At 39.0% G+C, this 21826-nt stretch overlaps 1 protein-coding gene across 3 annotated transcripts in view; it reads right to left on the bottom strand.

The window, feature by feature from the left end:
• Positions 1–17817, bottom strand: part of LOC150085682 (heme A synthase COX15) — a 178730-nt gene extending 160913 nt beyond the window's left edge. The window contains exon 1 of one of the 3 annotated variants that reach the window (XM_090374186.1): positions 17712–17817. Coding sequence is in view for 2 of the 3 variants with exons in the window: in XM_090374184.1 (XP_090230310.1) it covers positions 17238–17336 (99 nt within the window). In the remaining variant the exon portion in view is untranslated. Of the gene's footprint in view, positions 1–17237; positions 17519–17711 lie in introns of those variants that run through there. The other 2 variants (XM_090374188.1, XM_090374184.1) reach the window with 2 other exon arrangements.
• Between the last annotated feature and the right edge of the window lie 4009 nt (positions 17818–21826).

The following is a 21826-nucleotide window of genomic DNA, read 5'->3' as shown; positions in this document are numbered from 1 at the left end:
TTTTTTATACTGTTGCACATGGAAGACTGCTACACAAACTGGAGCAGTGTGACACTGGAGGCAAACTGCTTCTACGGATAACAGGATGATTGAGTGGGAGCAGACAGTGGTAATCAATGGACACTGCCCTTCATGGACTAATGTTATCATTAGAGTCCCCCAGGGTTCAGTGTTGGGACCATTGTTGTTTCTGTATTTATTAATGATATTGATGATGGTATATCAGACTTAATGTCTAAGTTTGCAGATGATACTAAGGTCAGCAGGGTTGTTAATGAAACTATTGACAGTACGCTGTTGCAACAGGATTTAGAAAAGTGTTGAGCAGATGGGCTGAGAAGCGGAAACTGAAGTTTAAAATTGACAAATGTAAAGTACTGCATATGGAAAGCAGTAACGCCAGACTAATGTATCAACTGTGTGGTATTGCACTGACAGTGGTAGAGTAAAAAGGACCTTGGGGTAATTGTGCAGTCAGATATTAAGTTTTCTGAACAGTGCAGACAGTCTGCTCATGGTGTCTTGTCAATGATATACAGGGATAAGGAGGCAATTATCAACTTGTATAAGGCAATGGTCAGGCTACACCTTGAGTGCTGTATACAGGCCTGGTGGCCTCATTTTTAAAAGGTTATACAGCTGCTGGAACGAGTAGAGAGAAGGATGCAACAAGATTAGCGAATGGAACAAAGGATTGCTCTTACGATAAAAGGCTTAAGTTTTGCAAATTACAGTGTCTGGAGACTAGGCACTTGCGAGGTGATCTGACTGAGGCCTTGAATACATCTATCAGGCCTTGAATGGTTTGAGCATGCTCAATGCTGAGGAGATTCTTCCTCTTGCTCGGAATAATTGCCTGAGAGGGCATAAATTCAAATTGAGGAAACACAGTTGTAGGATAGATGTACAGAAGTTTGCCTTGAGGCAGTTGATGGTTGATTGCTGGAACAATCTTCCATTTGTTGATGGTTGGTTGCTGGAACAATCTTCCATTTGTAGTTTTAGAAGTTGATAGCTTAAATAGCTTCAAGGCAGAACTAGACAAACATTTGGGGTGAGTGTTAGAGTGTAATAAGAAGGTTATTTATTTATTTTTTTTTTTTTTGGCTGATGCTATATAAGCTTGCTTTCTTGCATCATATGCCTTTACTAATGCCAATGTAACGTGTTACAACTGTTGAGTATTGCAATGCAAGACACTGGGGACATGACCGAATACACTAAATGCTGTCACGATGGAAAGATTTCATTTGACTCAATGTCTAAGACACCTACTCTACTCTATTACTAGAGCTGCTTACAGGGGATACATGTGAAGAAGCAAATAACTACAGAGAACATATACAAGAGTACAACTCAGCATTGGCGTTTGCATCAATGGGCACAGATATTAAATTACCGCCTGGAAATGGCCCATACTGTTTTTGAATACATGGCGAGATTTACCATTTGATCTCACCGCTATATCCTAATGAGGCAAATAAGCCAGGATATGGAAAACTGTATATTTTCGATTCTGCTGAAGCAACAACAAAAATGGATTGAAACACAATCAAACCAAGGGTGTATGGCCGAAGTAATGCAACAATTGGATGAGATGCTGTGACAAGTTAACCCACGTTCTGAGTCATATAAACAAATGCATCGAATAATCCAGGCCAATCCAACAATACATGTGCGCATGGTATTTATAGAAGACCCAGACTTAGATAAGAGACGATATAATGCACCTACATTCAAAACGGAGGTTGCTGTAATATTTGTTGGAGAAGACTGGGAACAACCTGCAAATAGAGACATATGCATATATCCCATAAGTGACTGTTGTAGAATTATATCAGCACTAAACAAGAATGGAGACCCTGTGGTGTATCCATTGCTATTTCCATGCATAGAGGGTGGTTGGCAGGAGGAACTACAGGAGGAACTTTTGCGGTTCTTCTCTCTACATAGAAGAGAGAAGAACCGCAAAACGTATTAGAGTAATACAGTGTATTACTCTAATACGTTTTAGAGTATTCTTTGCTTATAGACTTGCGTTGAGAACTAGTTTTAGCCTGAAAAAATTTCATTGCTCATAGCAGTGGGAAATTATTTCAACAATACACTGTAGACATCTATGTGACTGAAGGATCTAGATTAAACTATTTACACCATAATCAGAAAGATCTACAAGTGGAAACGTACCGTGACGTATTGGATGCAGTAGAAGCAAGAGCTCAGAACCAAAACTTGAGAGCAGGGAAGGTGATACCTCTGCTTTCGCCTTTCCAAGGCAGCCCAAGGTACATACAACAAAACTATCAATATACAATAGCAATTGTACAAAAGTTTGGGAGACCTGATCTATTTGTTACATTTACTTTCAATCCTGCCTGGCCTGAGATTGTGAATGCAATGGAAGGGACGCAACAACCCGAACACAGACCGGACATAACTGTGCGAGTGTTCAAAATTAAACTTTCATAACTGCTTGACGACATTCTCAAGTTGAATCTTTTTGGTACTGTGACAGCCTTCATCTCCTTGATAGAGTTCCAAAAATGTGGACCACCACATGAGCACATACTACTCACTCTGTCTACAGATTCTAAAATACGCATAAAGGATGACATTGACATGTAAGTGCAGAGCTACTATGCCTAAAAACAAATCCAAGGTTGTTTGAAATCTTCACAAAGTGCATGCTACATGGTCCCTGCAGCACACTCAATGCACAATCTTTGTGCATGAAAGAAGGTGCATGCAGTAAGGAATTTCCAAAAGAGTTCATAGATACAGCAGAAGAGAATAATAGCATTAGTAGAGGCATATGATGCAAGAAAGCAAGCTTATGCAGCATCAGCCAAAAAAAAAAAAAAAAAAAAACCTTCCACTTCACCCTTCTGTTCGTTCGAAATACCTGTCCAGCTGAGCCTTAAATTGATGAAAGTCTGTTCCACTAACCAACTGCCCGCTGGCTAAAGGCAAATTTCCGTACATCTATCTTTCCTCAATTTGAATTTATGCCCTCTCAGGTGATTATTCTGAGCAAGAGGCAGTATCCCATCAGCATTGAGCATGCTCAAACCATTCAAGGCTTTGTACACCTCTATCAGATCACCATGCCAGTGCCTAGTCTCCAGACACTGTAATTTGCAAAACTTAAGCCTTTCTTCGTAAGAGCAACCCTTCGTTCCGTTCAATAACCTTGCTGCCCTTCTCCATACTCGTTCCAGCAGCTCTACATCCTTCTTGAAATGAGGCCTCCAGACCTGTATGCGGTACTCAAGGTGTGGCCTCACCATTGCCTTATACAAGGAAATAATCACCTCCATATCCCTGCTAGAAAAATTCCTGTATATCATTGACACCATGAGCTACTCTTGCAGCCCATTTGCACTGCTCAGAAAACTTCATATCTGCTTGCACAATTATCCCCAGGACCTTTTCATTCTCTATCACTGTCAGTGTAGTACCACAGAGTTGATATTGCTCTGGAGTTACTCTTTCCCATATGTAGTACTTTACATATGGGAAACTTGAGAGCCTTATCAATCAATTCGGCCCTAGAGGGAATATGCAAGGCTCAAGGGGTAGAATTTTTTTCAGCGTGGTCTGTGCTTGATAACAGGAGAGACTACGTCTACGGGGATAGGATACACTTAAATAGAAAGGGTGAAAGAATATTTGCTGATGTTATCGAGCCAGTGTTAGGTGAGTCGGAAAACTGCTAGCTTACGGGGATTCACAGACTAAAAAGATAAAAGTAGCCGCAGATAGAGGTGAAGGTGATTCTTGCACAACTTCTATAAGAATAAGCAGTGACTTGGAGCGAGGGGTGCTGGGAGTTTCAGGGACTGATGGCAGTCATCGTGAAACAGGTGGGTATAGGGGTTGAAACAGGGTAATAATAATAAGGATAGGTACTTTTTCTTTTTTTTTTTGGTAGTTATTGGCGCATCGGCTTCTGTGGCCATAGTGCACCTCCCAAGGTTTTTTGCAGTACTTTGATCCAAGCCCGAAGCGGAATTCGAACCCATGACCTTTGGGTTGCCAGGCAGGCGCTTTACCCACCCGGCTAGCCTGGTCGGCGATAGGTACATGTATACTTGCATGTATGCCAATGCTAGAAGTATAGTAAATAAATTTGATAATTTGAAGTGTTTGTCAAGACATCAAAGGCGGATATTGTTGGGATAGCAGAGATGTGGTGTCACACAGATATAAGTAATGCAGAAATGGAATTTGGGGAGTACAATGTGTACAGAAAGGATAGACAGGATAGGAAAGAAGGTGTTATGCTGTTAATTAAGAAAACATAAAATCAAAAGAAGTGCATCGAGTTGATATAGATGAACCGTGCACTGTTGAGTCAGTTTGGTGTGACATAAGCACTGAAAAAGCAAAAATAAGAGTAGGAGTGTGTTATAGGCCTAATGACTCGAATGAGTACAATGAACAATTGTACAGAAAAAGAGAGTGGGCTAGTAAATCAGAATGTCTTATAATGGGGGATTTTAACTTTCCAGATATGACGGGAACTTGTGGGTTGGTCACTCACACACTAGTAAGACTTTTGTGGATTTATTGGATGATTGTTTTTTGCAGCAGCATGTTCGAGAGGCAACAAGAGAGGGTAATACTCTTGATCTGGTTATCAGCAGTGATCATTCTTGTATTAAGAATTTGCAAATAAAGGAACCACTAGGTGGCAGTGATCACACTGTACTGATGTGGGATTTACTTAAAGATATAATTACCATCAGGTGTAAAGGAGAGGGCTTTTGCTTCCGTAAAGGTGAGTACAGTGGTCTCAGACAGTTTTTAAATTCTATACAGTGGGATCAACTGACGATGATAACAACAGTAAATTCTAAGTGGGAAGCATTCCAGGAATTAATTGTGGATGCTACTAAAAGTTTCACACCTATTAAGAAATACTGTTCAAGGTTTAGGCCTAAATGGTTATCAAATGAACTAATGAGCCTCGTGACAGAGAAGAAAAATGCATGGGATGCACATAAATTATCAAGCGACTCAGAAGCCTATGGCAGATATAAGCTAGTCTGTAATCAGGTCACAAAGGAGGTTAGGCAGACGAAGGCAGATTACGAGAAATCTTTGGTAAAGGATGCTAAGAAAAACAGCAAGGATTTCTTTACTTATATACACTCTAAAAGGAAGGGGATGAATATGATTGGTCCACTTGATATTGATGCTTCAACTGTTGATGATACTGCTCAGATAGCAAACAAACTGAATAAGTCTTTTGCATCTACATTCACACATGAGGAGTTAAGGTTGGAAAATGGCAACGGTTGGAAAAAATGGTTGGAAAAGGTTATCAAATTGTAGCAGGGTGCTTAATGACTTTGTAATAACTGAGAGCAAAGTGCAGGAGAAATTGTTGAAGTTAAACATAAGAAAGTCACCTGTGGTGGATGGGATCTATCCAGTTATATTAAAGGAGGTGGCAAAAGAAGTACGCAAACCCTTAGCCATAATTATGAGAGCATCCTTGGACTCGGGAGGTCCCCATAGACTGGAGATGTGCAAATGTATCCACAATTCACAAAGGGGGATTGAAGGGTGACACGAGTAATTACAGACCAGTTAGTTTAACTTTTGTTCCGGGTAAAATAATGGAGTCACTGTTTAAAGATGCATTGCAGGATCATCTAGCATTAGCATTAGCAGAGGCATATGATGCAAGAAAGCAAGCTTATTCAGCATCAGCCAAAAAAAAAAAAAAAAAAACCACTCCCATTTCACCCCTCCGTTCGTTCGAAATACCTGTCCAGTTGAGCTTTAAATTTGTTTAGGCTATCAACTTCAACAACAAGTGATGGAAGTCGGTTCCACCAACCAACCACCCGCTGGCCAAAGGCAAATTTCCGCACATCTATCCGACATCCGTCCTTTCTCAATTTGAATTTATGCCCTCTGAGGTGATTATTCTGAGAAAGATGAAGAATCCCATTGGCATTGAGCATGCTCAAACCATTCAAAGCCTTATACACCTCTATCAGATCACCTCGCCGGTGCCTAGTCTCCAAACTCTGTATTTTGCAAAACTTAAGCCTTTCTTCGTAAGAGCAACCCTTTGTTCCATTTACTAATCTTGTTGCCCTTCTCTGTACCCTTTCCAGCAGCTCTACATCCTTCTTGAAATGAGGCCTCCAGACCTGTATACAGTACTCAAGATGTGGCCTTACCATTGCCTTATACAAGGGAATAATCACCTCCTTATCCCTGCTAGAAAAATTCCTGTATATCATTGACAAGACACCATGAGCTACTCTTGCAGCTCGTCTGCACTGCTCAGAGAACTTCATATCTGCCTGCACAATTACCCCCAGGTCCTTTTCATTCTCCACCACTGTCAGTGTAGTACCGCAGAGTTGATACGTTGCTCTGGGGTTACTGTTTCCCATATGCAGCACTTTACATTTGTCGATGTTAAACCTCATTTGCCACCTCTCAGCCCATCTGTTCAACCTTTCCAGATCCTGTTGCAGCAGCATAGCGTCAGTATTGTCCTTAACGACCCTGCCAACCTTTGTATCATCTGCAAACTTGGACATTAAACTTGATATCCCATCATCAATATCATTCATAAACACCGAAAACAACAACGGACCCAACACTGAACCTTGAGGAACTCCACTAATAACATTAGTCCACGTTGAGCAGTGTCCATTGATTACCACTCTCTGTCTTCTACCACTCAACCATCCCCTTATCCATAGCAGCAATTTGCCTCCAATGCCACACTGCTCCAATTTGTGCAGCAGTCTTCCATGTGCAACAGTATCAAAAGCCTTTCTAAGATCCAAATATATAATATCAAAGTTATTCCCTGCATCCAGTTCTTTTGTGACTACATCATAGTATCCAATCAAATTGGTCAGGCAAGACCTGCCCTTAACAAAACCATGCTGCGTCTGAGCTATAACTGAATTCTTGTCTAGATGATCCTGCAGTGCTTCTTTAACCAGTGCCTCCATTAATTTACCTGGAACAGAAGTTAAACTAACAGGTCTATAATTACTTGTGTCAGCCTTTGATCCTCCTTTGTGAATTGGGGTTACATTTGCACATCTCCAGTCTATGGGTACCTCCCCTGAGTCCAAAGAAGCTCTCATAATTATGGCTAGGGGTTTGCATACTTCCTTTGCTGCCTCCTTTAATATAACTGGATAGATCCCATCCACCCCAGGTGCCTTTTTTATGTTTATCCTCAACAATCTCTCCTCCACTTTCCTCTCAGTTATTACAAAATCATCCAACTCACTGCCAATGTTTACTTTACCTACATCATTCTCCTTCCTGAATAACTCCTCATGCGTGAATGTAGATGCAAAATACTCGTTTAGATTGTTAGCCACCTGAGCAGGATCCTCAACTGTTGAACCATCAATATCCAGTGGACCAATCTGATTCATCCTTTTCCTTTTCGAGTTCAAGTATGTAAAGAACTCTTTTCTGTTTTTCTTTGCATCCTTTGCCAAGGATTTTTCATAGTCTGCCTTTGCCTGCCTAATCTCCTTTGTAACTTGGTTACAGACCAACTTATATCTATCATAGGCTTCCATGTCACCCATTAATTTGTATGTATCCCATGCATTTTTCTTCTCTGCCACATGTCTCATTAGTTCATCTGACAACCATTTAGGCCTAAACCTTGAACAATATTTCTTAGTTGGTATGTAAAGCCTGGTAGCCTCCAAGATTAGTTCCTTGAATGCTTCCCATTTTGAGTTTGCTGTTGGTAACATCATCAGTTGGTCCCACTGTATAGAATTTAAATACTGTCTCAGACCATCATAGTCGCCTTTACGAAAACAAAAACCCTTCCCTTTACCTCTGATGGTAGTTACCTCCTTGAGTAAATCCCACTTCAACACACTGTGATCACTGCCACCTAGTGGTTCATTTTTCTGCAGGTTCTTAATGCATGAAGAATCACTACTGATAATCAGATCAAGAGTATTGCTCCCTCTTGTTGCCTCACGAACATGCTGATGTAGAAAACAATCATCCAATAAATCCACAAAAGCCTTGCTAGTGTGCGAGTGACCAACCCACAAACTCCAGTCAATATCTGGGAAATTAAAGTCCCCCATTATAAGACTCTCTGATTTACTGGCCCACTCTATTTCCCTGTACAATATCTTATTATACTCATCAGAGTCATTAGGCCTATAGCACACTCCTACTCTCAATTTTGATTTCCCTATGCTTATGTCACACCAAACTGACTCGACACTGCCCTGTCCATCGATGTCGACTGGCTTCACTTCCTTGGACTTTATGTGTTTCTTAATTAATAGCATAACCCCTCCTCCCCTCCTGTCCTGTCTATCCTTTCTATACACATTGTATTCCCCAAATTCCAGTTCCGCATTACTTATATCTGTGTGACACCACGTCTCTGATATCCAACAATATCTGCCTTTGATGTTTTGAGCAATACCTCAAATTCATCAAATTTATTTACCAAACTCCTAGCATTGGTGTACACGCAGGTATACATGCACCTGTTTCTATTCTTAGCTACTCTAACACAACCCATGTGTTTACTTGTACCGCAATGACTACCAGCAGTCTCTGAAATATCCTGCATCTTGTTTTTCAGACTTCTGCTCATTTCAATAGAAGCAGTGCAAGAATCACTTCCACCTCTGCCACTGGCTACTGTTAATCTATTAGTCCTTGTATCCCCCCCAACTAGCAGTTTTCCGACCCACCTAACACTGCCTCGACAGCATCAGCAAAAATTCTTGCACCCTTTCTATTTAAGTGTATCCCATCCCTGTAGAAGCAATCTCTCCTGTTAACAATACAGTCCAGGCTGAAAAAAATTCTACCCCTTGAGCCTTGCACAATCCCTCCAGGGCAGAATTGATCGACAAGGCTCTCATCATATACTCCCTCCTATCGTGTCTGGGCAGAATTGCAGACACTTTCAAGTTCAACCCTAATTCACGGCTTTTTTTCAACAGTGACCTGTACTTGCTAAGTAATTCCGCCGGTCTCCTACTCCTAATATCATTAGTGCCAACGTGTACAACTATATCACCTTTTGTGCCCTTAAAAGATGATATCCGCTCTACAACGTCATCAACCTTTGCCCCTGGCAGACATACCCTGGTCCTATTCCACCTATCCTTTTTACAAAGTATGTTCCCCGTTTCCCTGACAATAGAGTCACCAACAACTACTAGTTCCTGTGGGACCAGCGCATTCTGCCTAGGGGGCTGCTTCTGTGTTGCCTGATGACCAAGTGCAAGCTCTGGCGTTGATGTGGGCAGCTGAGAGCTTGATGGGCCCCTCAATTTATTACCTTCGAGGGCATCCACCCTGTCCTTCAAGCTCTCATAAAGGCCCATAACAACGCTGAGTTGTCGCCTGATTTCCTTGCACTCCTTACATCGTGCACACACAAAGACATCCCCCTTGGCAGTATCATGTCCCGTACCCGACTGCTCCGCAAACATCAAGCAAACAGTGCATTTTAATAGACTGTGATTCAGAGGGCAACTGCCCCCCTCAGTTCTCCCCTGAACCACAGCACTCCCATTAGCTTGAGCCTTTTGCTTTGCTGCTCTGGTCAGAGTCATGATTCCGATTTAATTCAATAAAATTCAAAACAAAAATTAAATCCTTAAGTTATATCCCAAAACAGTTATGTTATATATATATTTTTTTCAGTATCTAGTGTTTTCTACGAGTTCCCTTTATACAACTTCCGTATCACGTGCACCACTATAGTTATGTATTAATTATTAGTTACGATTAAGTCGTTATATATATATATATATATATATATATATATATATATATAGAGTTAAAAGTAAAATTTAATTGACAATAAAGTTTATCAAGATTAATAGATTTACTGATTAATTGACAATATTATATTATGCACTATACGATACTAAGCTTATGCTATCGTGTAAAAATGGCGGGAATTCACGAACGGTATTTCTACGGACTCTTAAGTATTGATTAGCTTCCAAATCTCGCTATCTCAATTTAGAATAAACTAAGGATCCTGACTAGGTCTATAATCTACTTATAGAAGATAATTTGATATAACAGTTGGTTAATAAATCGACTAAATTTGGTTAAAAAAAAATTTGGTTTGTGACACGTGGATTTGATACCGTTACCGATACTAAGTAATATCTACAAAATCTCTGTCTAAGTTAAACTTTAAACTAAGTATCGTAACTAGGAATATAAAGCTACTCTAGAAAATAAGTTAATATGACAATTTAAACTAATAAAGCAGAAAATAAATCAGGAAAAACTTCTCTGTTTGAAGAGCTTTAAGGTACAATGTCCGCACAGGCTAACCTCGCACCCAGACTCTAGACAAGACTGCAGCAATAATTCAGACACAGCATGGGTTTGTTAAGGGAAAGTCTTGTCTGACAAATTTGATAGGATATTATGATGTGGTTACAAAGGAACTGGAGGCAAAAAATAATTTTGATATCATATATTTGGATTTCAGGAAAGCTTTTGACACTGTTGCGCATGAAAGACTGTTGTACAAATTGGAGCAGAATGGTATTAAGGGTAAGTTGCTAGAATGGATAAAAGGATGGTTAAGTGGGAGAAGACAGAGGGTGGTAATTAATGGGTGCTGCTCTTCGTGGACTAATGTTATTAGTGGAGTCCCACAGGGTTCGGTGTTGGGTCCTCTGTTGTTTTGTATATTTATCAATGATATTGATGAAGGTATATCAGGCTTAGTGCCAAAGTTTGCACATGATACAAAGGGTGGCAGGGTTGTTAATGACAGTAATAGCAGTGTGCTACTGCAACAGGATCTAGATAATTTGGGCAGATGGGCTAAGAAGTGGCAACTGAAGTTTAACCTTGACAAATGCAAAGTACTGCATATGGGTAGAAGTAACCCCAGAGAAACGTACCAACTGTGTGGTACTACACTTAAGGTGGTAGAAAATGAAAAAGACCTGGGAGTAACTGTGCAGTCAGATATGAAATTTTCTGAGCAATGCAGACAGGTGTCAGGGCAGGTCATGGGGTTTTGTCAATGATATATAGGAATTTTGCTAGCAGGGAAAAGGAGGTGATTGTCCCTCTGTATAAGGCAATGGTCAGGCCACGCATTGAGTACTGCATACAGGTCTGGAGGCCTCATTTTAGGAAGGATGTAGATTTGCTTGAGCATGTACAGAGAAGGGCAACAAGATTGGTGAGGGGAATGAAGGGATCCTCTTACCAAGAGAGGCTTAAGTTCTGCAAATTGCAGTGGCTGGAGACTAGGCACCGGCGCGGTGATCTGATTGAGGTGTATAACGCCTTGAATGGGTTGAGCACGCTGAATTCTGATGGGATCCTTCCACTTGTTCAGATTAGGAACCTAAGGGGGCATAAATTCAAATTAAGAAAAGACAGAAGTAGGATACATGTGTGGAAATTTGCCTTTAGCCAGTGGGTGGTTAATTGCTGGAAGAAAAACTTCCACCTGTTGTTGTGGAAGTTGATAGGTTAAATAAATTTAAGGAGGAACTGGACAGACATTTGGAGGGAATGATGTGATATATATATATTTTTTTTTTGGCTGATGCTGCATAAGCTCATACACTTGCTTTTTTGCATCACATGCCACTATTACTACTACATTTGTCAATGTTAAACTTCATTTGCCACCTCTCAGCCCATCTGCTCAAACTTTCCAGATCCTGTTGCAGCAGCATAGCATTAGTAGTGTCCTTAACAACCCTGACAACCTTTGTATTGTTTGCAAACTTGGACATTAAGCTTGATATACCATCATCAATATCATTTATAAATAGAGAAAACAACAATGGACCCAACACTGAACTCTGAGGGACTCCACTAATAACATTAGTCCACGATGAGCAGTGTCCATTGATTACCACTCTCTGTCTTCTCCCCCTCAACCATCCCTTTATCCATAGCAGCAATTTGCCTCCAATGCCACACTGCTCCAATTTGTGCAGCAATCTTCCATGTGCAACAGTATCAAAAGCCTTTCTAAGATCGAAATATATAATATCAAAGTTATTCCCTGCAACCAGTTCTTTTGTGACTGCATCATAGTATCCAATCAAATTATTCAGGCAAGACTTTCCCTTAACAAAACCATGCTGTGTTCGAGCTATAACAGAAGTCTTGACTAGATGGTCCTGCAGTGCTTCTTTAGCCAGTGCTTCCATTAATTTTCCTGGAACAGAAGTTAAACTCAGGTCTATAATTATTTGTGTCAACCTTTGATCCTCCTTTGTGAATTGGAGTCACATTTGCACATCTCCAGTCTATGGGTACCTCCCCTGAGTCCAAAGAAGCTCTCATAATTATGGCTAAGGGTTTGCTTACTTCCTTTGCTGCCTCCTTTAATATAACTGGATAGATGCCATCCACCCCTGGGTGCCTTTTTTATGTTTATCCGCAACAATTTCTCCTCCACTTTCCTCTCAGTTATTATAAAATCATCTAGCTCACTGCCAGAGTTTACTTCACCTCTGGCATTCCCCTTCCTGAATAACTCCTCATGTGTAAATGTAATTGCAAAATACTCGTTTAGGTTGTTAGCCACCTGAGCAGGATCCTCGACTGTTGAACCCTCATTATCCGGTGGGCCAATCTGATTGATCCCTTTTCTTCTAGAGTTTACATAGGTAAAGAACTCTTTTCTGTTTTTCTCTGCATCCTTTGCCAAGGATTTCTCATAATCTGCCTTTGCCTGCCTAATCTCCTTTGTGACTTGGTTACTTTTTTTTTGGTAGTTGTTGGCGCATAGGCTTCTGTGGCCATAATGCACCTCCCAAGATTTTTGCAGTACTTTGATCCAAGCCCTAGGCGGGAATCGAACCCGCGACCTTTGGGTTACCAGGCAGGCACTTTACCCACCCGGCTGGCCCGGTCGACCGACTTGGTTACAGACCAGCTTATATCTATCATAGGCTTCCATGTCACCCGTTAATTTATATGCATGCCATGCATTTTTCTTCTCTGCCATGTCTCATTAGTTTTTTTTACTATTGTTATAATTATTTGTGTATTTGTTTTTCTATTATTATAATTATCTGCTGTCATGCACAGAAATAAGTGTTTCATGTGCAATAAATGTGGACTGCGATTGTACTAATTTCCAAAAGAACATTTAAGGTAATTTATCGGAATCAGGAAATGTTTAATGAAATGTAAAAAAAATAATAAATAAAAAAAAATCTGAATAGCCAATTAATAACGTGGTTGTTACTTTCTTTTGAGCTCTAGTGTTCGTTGAACGTAGCAATTTTGTTTTACATAGCTTTTTTTTTTACTATTATAATTATTTGTGCTTTTTTTTTTTTTTTTTTTTTTTAACTATTATCATAATTACCTGCTGACATTATGCACAGAAATAAGTGTTTCGTATGCGATAAATCTGGAGTTCGATTGTACCGATTTCTGAAATAATTTTTCAGAGTTATAATTGCCCAGGTACTGTGAGGATATGGATATTTATGATGAAAATGTAAGGGCATATGGCTCAGGTTACCTAGCCAGAAATATTTTAAAGAGCAATAATTGTGAAAGATGTAAAGATTTATTATTAGGCCCAAAAGATCATGATATGGACAAATTGTTGTATTAAAGATGTTAATGAGAGAGAGAGAGAGACAGAGAATTAAAATGGCCATCAAAGGAATTGTTGAATACAATGAGAAGTGTATCAAATATTTTGCTTTTCTGAAGTCTATTTGGTATTTCATAAGGAAAAAGTTCTACAAAAACTTTATGCTAAAACAAGTTTTATTGACTTAGAGTGGTTTGGGAACCAGGAGTACCAAACACATGTGCAAAAAGTTTTTATTCAGTCTATCTTGTAAATTATGGAAAAACAAAAAGTGAAAAATATGAATTTGGCTTATCTGTACAGTCAAGCATGAAACTCCATTCAAAAACTATTGAAACATGTTAAACAGATGTAACAGGGAAATGTTAAGCATGTGCTGGTGAAAGATAGAGAGAAAAATTGTAATGATTTCTCTTTTTTAGAGATCATTTGTATCAAAGCAAAATTAATTGATCAATACTGGATAAACTGACCATTCTGAACTACATATACCTTAATGATAAATAACATATAGCTCCATAATTCGGTTTAAATTCTATTGTCTGATGAATTCCACACCGCTGAAGTATTTGCTAAACATTTGTGAAGGATTGAGACTATTGATATGCAGCCTTTGGTTTCATTTTCTGGTTGAGATCTGTTGATCGATAAGGATGACCAAAACTCAGCATTGAAGAATATGAAAAATGACAATACAAAAGACCCAGATGACTCACCAACCATATTTTGGAAAAAGTCTGTCACTACTCTTAATCCTATCATGCTTCATATTTGCAACTTATCTCTAAGACTGGGAATTTACCCAAAGCATTTCAATAGATTAATAATTCTGGTATTCAAAAAAGGTGACAAGTCGACTATACAAGATTTCAGACCACTCCCCAGCAAAAAAAAGCTATTTGACACAGTAGTGCATAAACAGCTTTTCAATTTTTTCACGCCTTACATATAACAAAATCAAAATGGCTTTGGTCGTGGAAAATCAGCATGTGTATGTAAGTTTTCTCTGGGAGTCCTATTGCTGTTATCTAGGGTCGCATTGCTGTTGTGGCTAAGGAGCTGTATAATACAATGTTCCAACAGTGTCATCATCCACCAATTGAAGCCTGAACCATTTATCCAACTCTGTGTATATGTATGTATGTGTTCTCTGTGAACATATTGCTGCTAGGCTGTTATGTGGGGTCACATTGCTCTTGTGTCTAAGAAGATGTATAATGCAATGTTCCCAGTGTCATTAATAATCAAGTGAAGTCAACTTTTTATCCAACTCAGTGTATATGTTTGTGTGCGTTCTCTAGGAGCCCTATTGCTGTTAGGTTAGGTCACATTACTCTCTGGAGTCTGAGGAACTATATAATGCAATATTTCCACATTGTTATTAACAATCAAGTGAAGTCTGAACCTTTTATTCAACTCAGTGTATGTGTTCTCTGGGAGCCCTATTGCTGTCATGAAGGATCATATTGCTCTTGTGGCTCAGGAGCCATATAATGCAATGTTACCACAATGTCATTATCAATCAAGTGAAGTCTGAACCATTTATCTAACTCAGTGTATTTGTATATATCTGTTCTCTGTTTACTTATTGCTGCTAGGCTGTTATGTAGGGTCACATTGCTCTTGATTCTGAAGCTATATAATGCAACGTTCCCATAGTTTCATCATCTACCAAGTGATTTCTAAACCTTTTATCTCACTCACTGCAATATTTCACAAAATATGTGATCCATCTCTACAGATTATGAAATCAATGATTGGATTATGGACTGGGACACAGTACTTTATTATTAGTAGTATTGTTGTTCTTACATTATTACTGATTGGGTAGATCCACCACGTAGGTATTACTACCAAGTGCAAAGGGTGGATGTTATGTGTCGTGTAACTGTAGATCCAGGAACTGGAACTATCCTACAGGTATTCAAGGATTGAAACTTTCTGAAATTCCTTGTATATGTTCTCTGGGAGACCTAGTGCTGCTAGGGTCTTTGGCACCATACAATTAACACTATACACTACATTCGGCTATTATGTTCTGGCTCTCCAAGTGGTGTGATATCTTCTTGTTTATGCAGCTGGTCATAATCTTGTATATCATTGGGAACAACTGATAGGCCTGTCTGAATTCTGTTGGGTCTCTATGGGGTTATTATTTTTATTATTAATTAATTTATTTTTGTTTCTTGTACTGGGTATACAAGTCTTTAGTCTTGATTTTAATTTTATGAATTAAGTCAGCATGCCCTTTTTATATATATTACAGGACATTTCATGTGAAGATATTACTAATTCAATTTGCATTGGACTACACTTAATTCAAATGTCTTTCATGTGAAATGAGAAAATTCATAAATAAAAAGAATTTCAATTATATAATGTGATTTTTTTTTTTTTTTTTTTGGTATTGTAATGCTAACTCAAATAGTGATCTAAATGAAAGAATGCTAAATTCCTTTTGTTAAAGAAAATAACTAAGCCAGCAAAAAAAACAGTCAAAATTTAGTCACAGAGAATTGTTTTCCAAATTTTTCATTCATTCCAGATTTTTTGTATTTCTGTGAAGTATAACAAAAGAAAAGAATTAAATAAAAATTAGAACCGAATTTAAAAGCAATTCAATTCATTCATTACATTGAAACCTAAAACAACAGTTGAGATCAGTCAAAATGACAGATGCAAATTTATGGAGTTAAGGTCAAAAAAGTAACAGTTAAAAATATAATGGCCAGAAATTGCCTAATATGCAGCCTAGAAGGAAATTAAGATGACAGTGATGTGTGCCATTTGCAATAAACATTAATAAATACAGAATTTTATGTAAACACTACTGGACTGAGGTGGGTGAAATTAAAAGGTTTCAATACAATGAGTCAGGTGTACTAGCAGAATTGTACTGAAACCTGCTGGATTGAGGTGGGTGAAATTAAAAGGTTTCGATATAAAAATCTGTATTTATTAATGTTAATTGCAACTGGCATCTTAACCTCCTCCTAAGCTACCTTATGGATGCTTGGCCATGACTTATAAAAATATATTAAAATTTATTACTCATGAAATAATTTTATTTATGTGAAAACAAGTAAATTTCCATATTTTATCAGAGAAATGAATTGAAAGTAGGGACAAAAAAGAAGGGAGAGAAAATACCAGGGGGTAAAAATGTGGGATTCGAAGCGCGGAAAGAGAAAACGCCAACATTTCACGGTACCATTTTACCCAAAACTTCTGTTCCGGGTAAAATAATGGAGTCACTGGTTAAAGATGCATTGCAGGATCATCTAGACCAGGGATCCCCAACCTTTTTCATCGGAGGGCCACATAGAAAATTCATAACAAATGGCGGGCCAGAGTCGGTGCAATTTTGACGACTAAAAGCACCGTAAACCATAATGCCCCGAAAGTGGGGCCTCCACTGTCTATGCGTTTTAACATGTAACCGGAATTGCCATGGGAGTGTCCACTCTGTATGTTACTACTCTGTGGTGCAGAATTACCTCAGATACTAAAGATTTACCGATATACGGCGTATATCCGCGTACACCCTCCACTACAGCCCTGGTTGTCACCGCTTTATGGTCGATTCTGCTCATATACAATAATGAATTTCATTAACACTATTAGTACTTACCGAAAACATCGCATTGGCTACATAACGAAAGCTTGAATATGCCTCATTGCGAGAGAACTCGCAACGAGCAATTAGGTGTTTTAAAGTCATTAACATCATGTTAAGTGGAACTGATATCACCCAAACTAAATAACATTATATACTCAATTAAATTAAATCCCACGATGCTTTTAAATGCAAATCTTAGCAACAACAGTAAGAAACGTAGATGCAACTTCAGTAATCACAATTCAAGAAAAATAAAACTAAAGGTGCATATAAAATATAAGCAACACACGGAAATTGTGAAACCGATGAAGTGACAATTGTATTTCCCTATACACCACTCACAGAGCAACTGTGACACTACCAATCAGAAACAAAAAATAAAAATAAAATAACAAAAAAATCATATCCATATCTGTATTTGTTATAATATCTTAAAAAACAACTGGTAAGATTTAAAAAAAAAAAAGCAAATCGTCTACACTTTACTGCGTTTGATCACGTGGATCGGTCTCCTTTCCATTGATGACCAAGAGGTAAGTAACAGTTGTCGCAAAGGCCAAGGCCTCAGCTGCAATTAGTCCGGCGTTGTTCCAGTGGTCAACGTGCCCGGAAGAAAAATAAGGAGATTAACGGGTTCATCTACATGTTAAAAACATGTTTTAAGGTGGTAGCTATAAAAACGCATAGCCTATTGCGCACCGTAGCGGAGAAATTCTGGCTGACATACTGACCGACTTCGAAGGTAACACAGTGGTTATAAACATCGGTCTGCGCCTTTAGCACAGTGGTATCGTCACCGTCCTCCCCACACCGGGTGGAAAAGGTCCTGGTTCGAATCCAGTCGATGACGCGAGGACCTTAATGGACTTTTTTAACTCGTGTGGCTGAGTTAGTCGGTCTCAGGCGTAGATAACAAAGTTTTCCTCGAGAAACTAGGGTTTTTCGTCCAGAAAAAGAGACAAATCGACCATAGAATACACGCAACCACCAGACCTAACACATACAGCATGGCACATGATTTAATTATGTAGATGACCTAAAAATATTAGTTTGATTTTTTTTTTTCGTTATAATCATCAACCTCCACACACACACACACACACACACACCGGATAGAAAAGGCTCGGGTCGAATCGTGTCACTGACGTGAGGAACTGAGCAGCAGTCGTAGGCGAGGATATCAAATTTTTTTTCTCAGTACACTCGGCTTATTCATCCAACCAAACTGACCAGAGAGCGCACGTAATTTAGAGACGTTGTACAAAGGGGGTTGAGGTAATTCTAGTGTTCCTAATATGACAGTTGTATCCCCCCCCCTTGTGACAACATGGAGGGAGAAACCATGACACTCTCGCCTGAAACCGACAAACTCAGCTACATTGTGAAAAGGCCCATAAAAATTCCTTCAGTCATTAAAGGGATTCGAACTCGGAACTTTACCAGCCAGTGTAGGATGAACGATGATTACATCAACAGCGTTATCCAGCAAGGTCAATAGCATTAGCATAGGCATATGAAAGCAAGCTTATATAGCATCAGCCAAAAAAAAAAAAATTTCACCCATCCACTCGCACCAAATGTCAAGTTCTGCCATGAATCAATTTAAGCTATCAACTTCTACAACAACAGATGGAAATTTGTTCCACCAATCAACCACATGCTGGCTAAAGGCAAAGTTCCGCACATCTATCCTACAACTGCCTTTCCTCAATTTGAATTTATGCCCTCTCAGGCGATTATTCGGAGCAAGAGGAAAAATCTCATCAGCATTGAGTATGCTCAAACCATTCCAGGATTTATACAATTCAATCAGATCAGCTCGCAGGTGCCTAGCCTCCAGATACTGTAATTTGCAAAACATAATCGTTTCTTGGTAATAGCAACCCTTTGTTCCATTCACTAATATGGTTGCCATTCACTGTACTCATTCCAACAACCCTACATCCTTCCTAAAATGAGACCTCCAGACCTGTATACAGTACACAAGTGTGGCCTGGCCATTGCCTTATACAAGGAGATAATGACCTCCTTATCCCTGCTAGAAATATTCCAGTATATCATTGACAAGACACCATGCGCTACTCTTGAAGACCGTCTGCATGCGCAGAAAACTTCATATCTCCCTGCACAATTACCCCCCAGGTCGTTTTCATTCTCTACCACAGAGTTGATATGTTGCTCTGGGGTTACTGCTTCTCATATGTACTACTTTACATTTGTCAAGGTTAAACTTCATTTGCCACCTCTCAGCCCATTTGCTCAACTTTTCTAGATCCAGGTGCAGCAGCATACTGTCATTAACGACGCTGTCAACTTTCGTATCGTCTGCAAACTTGTACATTAAGCTTGATATACAATCATCAATATCATTTTTAAATACAGAAAACAACAATAAAACCAACGCTGAACACTAGGGACACCACTAATAACATTAGTCCACGAACAGCAGCGTCCACTGATTATCATTCTCTGTCTTCTCCCAGTCAACCATCCCTTTATCCATAGAGCAATTTGCCCTCAATGCCACACTGCTCCAATTTGTGCAGCAGTCTTCCACATGCAACAGTACCAAAGCCCTTTCTAAGATTCGAATATATGATATCGAAATTATTCTTTACCACAATGCTCCAATTTGTGCAGCAGTTTTCTGGGTGCAACAGTACCAAAGGCCTTTCTAAGATCCAAATATATGATATCAAAATTATTCTTTGCATCCAGTTCCTTTGTGACTACATCATAATATCCAATCAAATTGGTCAGACAAGACTTCCCTTAACAAACCCATGCTGGGTTCGAGCTATAACTGGACTCTTCTCCGGATGGTCCTGCAATGCATCTTTAACCTGCACCTCCATCGATTTCCCTGGAACAGAAGTTAAACTAGCAGATCTGTAATTTTTTCCTATGTCTCTCTTTGATCCTGCTTTGCGATTGGGGTGACATTTGCACATCTCCAGTCCATGGGTCCAAGGCAGCTCTCATAATAATGACGAAGGGCTTGCTTACTTCCTTTGCAGTCTCCTTTAAATAACTGGATAGATTCCATCCAAACCAGGTGCCTTCTTATGTTTATCTTCAAAAATTTCTCCTCCACTTTACTCTCAGTTATTACAAGATAATCTAGCTTAATGCCAGAGTGTAATAAACGTCTGGCATTCCCCTCCATGAATAACTCCTCATGTGTGAATGTAGATGCAAAATATTCATTTAGTTTGTTAGCTAGCTGAGCAGGCTCGTCAACAGTTGAACGTTCGATATCAAGTGGACCAATCTGATTTATCCCCTTCTTTCTAGAGTTTACGTAAGTAAAGAACTCTTTGCTGTTTTTCTTTGCATCCTTTGCCAAAGATATCTAGTAATTTTCCTTCGCTTTCCTAACCTCCTTTGTGACTTCATTATAGACCAGCTTTATTTTTCATAGCCTTCTGTGTTACCTGTTATTTTATGTGTCCCATGCATTTTTCTTCTCTGCCATATGTCTAATTACTTCATCTGACATCCATTTAGACCTAAACCTTGAACAATATTTCTTAGTTGATATGTAAAGCCTAGTAGCTTCCAAGATAATTTCTTTTAATGCTTCACATTTTGAATTTGCTGTTGTTAACATTATCAGTTGGTCCCACTGTATAGAATTTAAATACTGTCTCAGACCATCGTAGTCGCCTTTACGAAAGCAAAAACCCTTCCCTTTACCCCTGATGGTAGTTACCTCTTTGAGCAAATCCCACTTCTGCACACTGTGATCATTGCTACCTGGTTCCTTTATCTGCAAATTCATAATGCACGAAGAATCACTAGTGATAATCAGATCAAGAGTATTACTCCCTCCAGTTGCCTCACAAACATGCTGCTGTAGAAAACAATCATCGAATAAATCCACAAAAGCCTTGCTAGTGTGCGAGTGACCAACCCAAAAATTGTAGTCAATCTCTGGGAAATTAAAATCCCCATTATAAGACACTGTGATTTACTGTCCCACTCTATTTCTCTGCACAATTGCTCATTATAGTCATAAGATTTATAAGGCCTAAAACGCACACCTACTCTAATTTTTCCTTTCCCAGTGTCACACCGATAATTTGACTAAACCTTTTTAAATTTTATTCAAATTGCTAATATTCAAAACACCAAATAGAAGTTGCTGTCTGTTCTCACGGATAGTATAGACACGACACCGTCCTCCCCATACTGGGCCAGTGTTCCAATTCCGTCAATAGCGCAAAGAGTTTTTATACTTATTTCACAACGTGGATGAGTTATTCGGTTAAAATCGGGATTTTTTTTTTTCCAGCAGACAGACAAATCCACACATAATTTTCAGACATAAATATAGCAGTACAAAGTGGTCTAAATCGCTAATGCACCCAAAGCCCTACAAAACAAAATTACTCTCTTGTTTAAAGTAATTTTTCGTACATTTCGCATGCTGCTGTCCTTTTTTTGGTAAAAATTTATATTCCGTTATGTGAGTCATTCGAGAAGGAGCAGAGATGTCATCAGCATTTAGTTTACTCGATCTGTTTAAAGCCTTAAAAACTTCAATGAAATCTTCTATTTTAAATGTCTTCATTTTTACTTTTCATTCACTTTGCGAGCAG

Source organism: Mastigoproctus giganteus, chromosome 5, assembly GCF_048544385.1.
Source record: "Mastigoproctus giganteus isolate SK-2022 chromosome 5, ASM4854438v1, whole genome shotgun sequence".
NCBI lineage: Eukaryota > Metazoa > Arthropoda > Arachnida > Uropygi > Thelyphonidae > Mastigoproctus > Mastigoproctus giganteus.
The sequence above is the reverse complement of the archived record's forward strand: the minus strand, read 5'-3'. Positions and strand labels throughout refer to the sequence as shown.